The 8,821-nt window shown below is 35.8% G+C and overlaps 2 protein-coding genes across 2 annotated transcripts in view; one reads left to right on the top strand and one right to left on the bottom strand.

Moving 5' to 3' along the window:
• LOC132189119 (uncharacterized) overlaps positions 1 to 8,821 on the top strand; it is a 51,852-nt gene that overhangs the window by 9,166 nt on the left and 33,865 nt on the right. The window lies entirely within an intron of this gene.
• LOC132190076 (uncharacterized) lies at positions 2,372 to 7,943 on the bottom strand. The gene is made up of 3 exons (XM_059604955.1): positions 7,621 to 7,943; positions 4,615 to 4,737; positions 2,372 to 2,965 (listed from the first exon to the last, which is right to left on the bottom strand). Exons 1-3 carry the CDS (start codon positions 7,772 to 7,774, stop codon positions 2,754 to 2,756), a joined length of 489 nt encoding a protein of 162 aa, XP_059460938.1. The 5' UTR covers positions 7,775 to 7,943; the 3' UTR covers positions 2,372 to 2,753.

Here is an 8,821-nt window from a genome sequence, read left to right as displayed (position 1 = left end):
TATAAAGGACTAAGCCAGAGCCAGAAACGGAAAAATTAAAAAAACGAACCTAGCTTGGTGAACTCGCCAGAAGCGAGGGCATCGGCGTAGAGCTTGTCATAGTAGCTTTCGCCGAAGAAAGCCCTGTCGAGCTCCTTCAACTGCATCAAGTTCTCGTCCCTTACTCCGTCCAGCGATATTGGGACCTCAAGCCCAGCCCCCATGTTTTTACCAAATGTCGCCGGAGAAAGAGAAGCTGGGCTGGGCTCCGGCGTCGTCTTTGCTGCCGCCGGAGAGAGAGACGGGACGGAAAAAATTTGGGGTGAAATCACTGAGTGGCTTGAGAAATTTTTTTCGCTTGCGTGTGTGCGTGAGAGAGGGGTTTAATTTTTTCATTTTTTTTTTTATGAATTTTTGTATAATCATGTCGGCCACATCTTTAATTTTGTTTCTCTTAAACAGACTTGGCTTTATAGTCTTAATCTTGTTTCTCTTAAACAGACTTAGCTTTATGGTTTTAATCTTGTACTATGAGATATTGCTAATTAATGTTCTAAAGTTATATTTTTTTTAGGTTCTTTATTTTTTTTGAAAAAAAAATTTAATCTGATTTTATTAATAGTAATCCAGAGCTTAAAAGCTCCTATAATTACAGAATATCCTAAAAGATTACACGTTATAAAAGTCGAAAACATACAAATGTTACAATAAAATTCAGTCTATAATGTCAAACATCCACTATCCCACCTCGATCATCAGTTTACTAAAAACAATAAGGCTCCATTTAGGGTTTCGCCCAAAATACATTATTACATTGGGCCGACTCCTGCTAGTACTGCTGAGATAGCAGAGGATGTTGAGGCATCAGGAGAGAATTTGGCTTCTGGGTTTTCCACAGAATCTCCCAATTTCCCCACAAACGTCTTGTTTTGGGGTAACCAGACTCACTGACTCAGGTAAGTTCTTTGGGTGCTTGTTTAGAAGAAGGCCCTTCTTCTCAATGCTGGGTTTCTTTGATCTCAATTGCTTTCATGCATCTTTCCAAAGATGGGTCTCTGTTCAATCCAAAGACATGGATGATTCGGAGTCGCTGGCCAACCATGGAGGATTCCAAATTTGGGAGAAAATTAAATGCTGTTAAAAAAAAAAAGAAAAAAGAGAAAGAAAAGAAAAGAAAAAGAGAAATAATATTTAAATGAGATAATAAAAGTGATAAGTTAAAATGCTGAGCTGGATGTGAACGCTTTAAAAAACTGAATGGATAGCTAAAATAGATAAAGATGATTTTTTTTTGCTAAATTTAGCCAAAAAGTTGCTGAGCCGGATTTGAATGCTCTAAATGCATAGGGTTGGTGGTTTGTGGGATGGTTATTAGCTGACAGAGAGTCTACTTCATGGTGGGGATGCTTTTTCTGCTGGTTTGGCTTACAGCTTACTGAATAGCTCATGCAGCCATCCTGTGGAGGACCTCTGTTAATTTACTTGTGCCCTGTTGTTACAGCATAACATAGCTTGCATAAACCTGAGAATTTGTACATATGGAATAATTTAAAGCTTTGTATATAAAAATTGTGTAATCCATTATATAGCTCAGACTGCTCAGTTATATGTCTCAACTCTCTCTCTCTCTCTCTCTCTCTCTCTCTTCCTTTTTGAATCTTGTTCTTGGTGGTAGCCTTTGGTGAAGGTTTTAGAGGCCTGAGGATTCAATTTTTTGCTTTGCTTTGCTGCAATAACACAGATTTTAGGCCTATTGGAGGAGTCGTTTAATAAGAAATTGTAAATGCTAGAAGTCGTTTAGCTGAAAACCATGCTACAAATCGTGGTGCAAAGCACCTTTTCTTTGCGATGCATCGTTTTTGTTCAGGATTGCTCTTTGTATCTTTAGATTTGTTTAAGATAGCCACGTGTTTCCAATGTGGGACATGAGAACTAATGTGCCGCTGTACAATATCCCATCTGGGTGAGTCTTCAGCAATTTTTTGGTCTCATCATAATATGGCTTGAACTCCCTAATAATATCTTCGGGTGATTTTTGGTATATGCTATATCCCATTGGGGTGAATCTTAAGCTTTTTCCCTGTGTATCACGAATCATAGCAAATCTAGAGTCCAAGGCATTGTTATGAAGCAAAAGCAAAAACATTGCGTGTTAATACGCATGACGGATCAAAACCTGCGAAGCAATTCCTAGTGTTCCAACGAGTTCACATCCTGTGTAATGAGACTGCCCATTACATGTGCAATAGGCAACCTCATGTGAGTGGGCATCCGAGCCCCCACCCCATTCAGACAAATGTCTAGATAGAACGAACCTCACCTAACCGAAAGACGTCTTACCTAATAGATAGGGCCATTTACATAGTAGTCTAGTAAACAATCAACTCAAATGGCATATCAACATGTATCACCATATTCAATTTGGATATAAATTTCCTACAAACTGGGTTGAGAAAATTTTTTTACAACCCAGTTTGTCGGAAATTTATGTCCATTCAACAATGCCTGTCTTATCATAATTCAGAAAACACCTCTCTAATCCCAACACAATACAAAATTTCAACTGTTTGCACACTAATCAGATCAATAAAATAGTTCACTAAACCAGAAAGCAGCCAAAGTATCAAATAGCCAATGTGACCAATGCATTTCAGCATGTTAAGGACCTCCTAAGTTTAGAAACTGAAACTCCAGTATAACCAATGCAAGGTAAAGTTCAATTAATAACGCCACAACCACCAAGGACTCTCCCATCGTGGACTAGCTTTGAAATACTATTGCTTGTTTTGAGTGATATACTTTGTAAGAACATAGCAGTCTGGTGGGGTAATGTTTGTGTAGTAGTTCTCTATGGTGGCCGTGATTTCAAACCCGAATTTCTTGTAAAAGTTTATGGCATCCTCATTGTTTGTCTGTACATGCAAGTAAACCTCAGACATGTTTTGCTTGGAGCAGAGATCAAGAACATGGTTCAACAGCCTCGTACCTGCCAAATCCCAGGATTAGATCAGTACACCTGCAAATAACAGAGCTTTCATCCAAAGCATGTGGAGAAAAGCTTTTTTCGAGAATAAACAAAACTAAGGATTAAGAATTCCAGCCAAAAAATATGTTGGAGGCTTGTTCTTTGTATTTCTTTCTTAATTTCACACGACTCCAGATAATTTAACAGCAACTCTAGTGTCTAAAAAGTTGCAAAACCTAAAATTATTATGACATTTTCACGTCAAATTAAAGTGGGCTTTGGTGATGGTCGCAGATAATTTAGTTTTGGACTCCATATTCTGCATCAAACAACAAAGACAATAAAATAAAATAAAACAAACCATTCCACGAACAGATAAAGACTCTAAATACAAACAAATTCCATGTGGTTTAGTCGCTAGCATCAACCTCTAAACACCACTGGTCTCCTAGGTTAATGAAGAAAAGGAAAAAAATCAATGGAGTCATTCCTCGAGGTTCAATATTTGGCAGAACTTCTAGGTGGAATTTGAATTAGAAAATCCATCTTAAAGATAAGAGGTTTAGCCAACTCCATTTTAAAGATAACAATTATTTCTAGCAAAAGTAGCATAAGCATTTCAAAAGAAGAGATATGTCCATGTTGACACAACACTCTGTTATAAATATGTCCCCTGCCACCAGAATTTACCCACAATTTAGTTTCAATCTTTTGAAACCGTACATATTGTTCATACAGTGAAGAAATGTATTGATCACATAAAAAACATGCCAAGAAATGGTTGTTTCCTTTTGAAATTGGAACAGCATATTCTTGTTAGAAAGATATTGTAAGCATTAATACCCAACACAAGAGCGAAATGAGGGAGGGGGGGCTTTGGATATGGTAGAACTAGAAAACATGGCAAAATCATAGATGATGCAAGGACTCCTGTAGGCAAAATCTCTGTTTGCATAGGACTCCTGTAGGCAACCAAAATATATTGGGGACCAAAACTGGAATAACTGGCTAACATTATGGTAAAACAGCTCAGTAAACCTAGTAAAAGTATACTTTTTTTTTATTTGGCACTGGGAATCCGAAGCTTCGCTCCGATTAATCCCAGAGGCGCACAGGCCCTCGGCAAGGAATTTCCCGTAAATGCACCTCGGTTAATTCAAGGGGTGAACCCCAAGTCCGATGGCCCCAAGTAGCAGCCTGCACTCAATGGGTTTCAAACCTAAGACCTTGAGGAGCATACTCAAAGCCCCAAGCTGTCCAACCCCTTGGGGTTACCTAGTAAAATTATACATTGCGTATAAAAAATATAATAAAGGACATAAAAGAGAAACAATAAACAAAACCAATTAATTCTTATCAATGTTCAGCAAAAAGTATAAGAATTTCAACCAAGTGTGTGGATTTCTCCTTCATATTCTCTTTTTAATTTCCACACACAGTCTTCATTTCACACGACTTCAGTTAATCAAACAGTGAGTCTACTGTTTAACAAGTTGGAAAACCTAAAGGGCTACTTTAACCAACATAGTTTACCAGTTTGGACCAAGTCATGTCAACAAGCATACTAACCCAAAAAAAAAAAAAAAAAAATCAACAAGCATGATACTATAGCTTCTCAAACAAACTTCATACACAACTACAATCAAAAGAAAGATAAGTTGCACGCTTACCAATGCCCAAACCCCGATATGGTGCTAAGACACCCAATGTCATGATATAAACACGGATAGCCCCACCTTCCTTCTTCTCAAGCCGGCATGCAATTGAACCAACACAGATATCACCATAGTACGCTGAGAAAAAAAAAACAAAAACAAAAGTACCGACACTTTAGGATGACCAATATATTTATTGATTTGGGCTATGAAATTACACTTCAAGACAAATAGTGGATGTGAGACAATATAAAATCATGAATTTTGAACAAGTAGCTATACATTAAATTTCTGTAATTGTGCTCTGCATGCACTGTTTTTCCGTTCTTTTTTTTTTTTTTCCCTGGATGCATTGTATTTTAATATACCATGTACATCCATCTATATGGTCTTCCTTGCTGGATTCTATTGTTAAGAATCCCAATCAGTTGGGACTAAGGCTTATTTTAGGTGCGTGGATTTGTCTCTTCCTTGGGCATATGTGCAGTTTTGGAGGTTAAATGGATAATTATCTTCAACAGACATCAATTTTTTATATAAGATCTTCGAGAGACATCATGGCAACGGGAAACACATGCTCAAACCATAAGTGCCTGTAAACTAGTTAATAAGGAAGTAAATAATAAAATAATAACCGATATCAAAGATGGAAAAATAAGGACCACATGTTGTGTAGGGAACCTTCAATCCTTCATAGCAACAAAATTAGGTTTCAGAAATTACTTGATACCAGAAGTTATGAATGCAGGAGCTAGGAAAAAAAGTTTCAGGGGAATTAGAGACCAGTATACTGTAAAGTGATGCCATTTCTAATTATCTTGACATCCAACAATTTTTTCAAGGATATTCAAATACCATTTTCAATTTGCAGCATGGAAGAAATTCCATTAAAAATTCAGGAATTATGAGATGGTCATATAAGATGAGAATACATGGCAGTCTTAAAAAATACTGAAGCTCTGTTACAAAATAAATTTCAGCATACTGTATCGAAAGGGAAATTTGTGAAATGTAACGCAATCGTTGCAAAACAAAGGTGTGCTGAAGCTTGGACAGTACTAAGACAGAAGGTTTTGACATCCAAGAACTCATCTGTTAACATTTACAAAGTATTCATATCATTCAAGAAACTCACTAGTAATTCAGGAACTATGAGATTGTTTGATAAAAGTTTAGAAATAAATTGCTATCTTAAGAATCACTGAAGATCTCTGTTGCAGAATAAATAATTGGCGTACTGTGATCCCAAAAAATAAAGGACATAACAATGTAACACAATCTTTTGCAGAAGTAAAATGTATTGAATCTTGGATGGTAATTAAAAAAAAAAATAGCGTGAACACACCAAAAATGAGGAATGTTAAGGACAGGTACCAACCAACTAGTATGAGCTGGTGAAATGACAAGCTGAAGACCAAAAAGGGTATACATAATTAAGTGACACGAAAAACATGGTGGCCTTTAACATTACTGAGAAAATGGTACTGAACAGATATGGATGTTGAAAAAGGATTCAAGCTGATAATCACTTGGTTGGAATTAGGCTATACTCGGTTTGTTCATTCAGAATTAGGCTATACTCGGTTTGTTCATTCACCTTTTCTTTTCCACCCCTAACACATCTCAACCTCAGTGTATATCTTCAAGAAGTTAATGGCTTAAAAATTATGTTGTTCTTCATGTGAACATAAACTGAGTTGTTAAAAATGCACTAATTCCCCTACAAATAGGGAAGTTAAGAGTAAATACAATAACCACTCAAATTGGATTTTAACTAATTGTAACTTTAGAACTAAAACAGTGGTCAAGAACTTGTAACAATTAAAAGGGAAAAAAAAATTCTGACAATAGCTATGTTATATATTTCTTACACTTAATTCAACAATCTCAACCATGCCAAAAAACAATCTTAGAGGACCCAAATGGCCTTATTACAAGAGCTCAAGTGGTAGTGACACTATCAAAAAAATTTAGGGGAATGGACTACGCCAGTATGTAAAGCCTCTTACAGTTTCAAAGGAACTCCTCTACAGATGGAGCGGAAATTAAACACTAGGATTTTTTTTCATTTCAATACTGAACTAGAATCTCACCCTTTATCTTCAATAATATAATTCTCTCATGGGCTTTGAGGGTATCAAACAGGAAACACAAGATTTAAGCCTATGTTCCAGACGTTCCAAATGATTAAAAACACTGACCACAGAACACATATCTAAAACTACCAAAAATTGATGTTATAACAAACACCTTTTCTTACCCAGTTATGGTGAAGCCTTAAGACTTAAGTTACTAACACGAGCTATATTGGGCCTGAAGGATAGCATACCAAACGAAGCAGATTCTCTTTTACTGTCTAGGGGTACTTAATTGATTAATAAAAAGCTAGGGCCTTCCTTATCATCAAATCACTAATGAAAAACTTGGGCCTATCCCACGGTTTTTCAACAGCATATCTGTTTTTTTTTTCTTTCACTTGTCGGGAAAAGAAAGCATGTCTCCTACAGTGCATCCACGGGCTTCAGAAAAACGGTCAAAGAGTATCACTTTCTAATACATTAAAGAGGGAACCCAAAAACCAAAAGTCCACAACAAAAGCCATGAAGACACGATTAACAACAGCATTATGAAAACAGTAGACGTAAATTATATCGCAATAATAAGCAAAATTCATAGAATCCATAGCAGAAGCCTACGACCGTTAGAAACGATTGCGAGCCTAGACAAATAAAACCCTCATAGACGACTAAAAAATAAGCAAATCCCAGTAAATATATCTCAATAATAAGCATAACCAATGAACCCATAGCAAAACGTCACTGAGAAAATCAGAAACTGTTACAAACCTAGACCAATAAAACCCATCAAAGACTGACAAAAAATAGGCAAAACCCATAACAGATACCAGCGAATGGGAAACAAAATCATCGTCCTAAACACAAAACAATCGAATCCCAGAAAAAGTAAAATATTATAAAGGACTAAGCCAAAGCCAGAAACGGAGAAATTAAAAAAACGAACCCAGCTTGGTGAAATCGCCAGAAGCGAGGGCATCGGCGTAGTACTTGTCATTGTAGCGAACGGGGAAGAGAACCGTGTTGAGCTTCTTCAACTGCATCAAGTTCTTGTCCCTTACTCCGTCCAGCGATATTGGGACCTCACGCCCAGCCCCCATGTTTTTACCTATGGAAATCTGCACTAGCTTTTCTTCTTTTTTTGTCTTTTTTTTTTTTCCTCCTTTTATCACAGATAGAGAGAGGTAGAGGGATGGGAAGTGGTTTCGTGAGCACTGGGGTTTTATCACAGTAAGTTTCCTTGCAGATTCGCTTAGGTTCTGTTTGGTTTGCGAACTTTGCGTGAAAACTCAGAGTCTTCGAGAAGTTGGGTCCCCATGTTGTCACTTTGGGCTTTCCATTTTTTTATGTTTTTTTTTTGGGTATACATGTTGAGAATCATCATTTAAATTGTTGAATATATTTCTCATATGATTTTAATTGGGTAAATATTTATGGATCCGGTTCACGTGTTATTATTTTAATAATAACATGTATACTATAATTTAATTAATGGTTAAGATTGAATTTTAAAGTTGACTTACTTTTAGAAGCATTTAATAGAAGAAAGAAAAATGAAAAAATATTTTGAAAAATTCAATCTTGACCGTTAATTAAACTATAACATACATATTGTTATTAAAATAACAGCATGTAAGCCAAATCCAATATTTAGTGGTATACAATATGATTCTCTTTCCTCGTTAAGTATTGAAAATATATAAATAATAATAATAATAACATTTTAAATAAAATAGTCAAAGTAAATAACTAAAATATTGAGTCGAATGTAGAGTTTTTTAAAAAGTTTGTAGTAACGATTGGAACTTAGTATACCTACAATGGAGCTCGTCCATAATAATATATTTTCAAAAGTTATATCTATTGGATTTGTAACTTCTATAACTAAGAGTTGTATTCTTGGTTAGTTATAAATAACTCTTAGGATGTGAGTAACAAATGTATTCAATCAATTATTTCAAAATTTGACATTCTAAATCTCTCTCAATTCTCTCTTGTAATTCTCTCTCAAATAGCATTTAGGTTGTGGACATATAGTATTTTTGTTTATGTTTTCGTTTTTGTAAGAGGCATTACTATACACTGTAAAACACATACAAATGACCATTGTTTGTGAGTTCTCAAAGATATAGACATACCACACAAAA

Source organism: Corylus avellana, chromosome ca8, assembly GCF_901000735.1.
Source record: "Corylus avellana chromosome ca8, CavTom2PMs-1.0".
Taxonomy (NCBI): Eukaryota; Viridiplantae; Streptophyta; class Magnoliopsida; order Fagales; family Betulaceae; genus Corylus; species Corylus avellana.
Note: the sequence above shows the minus strand (reverse complement) of the source record. Positions and strands in the feature narration are given on the sequence as shown.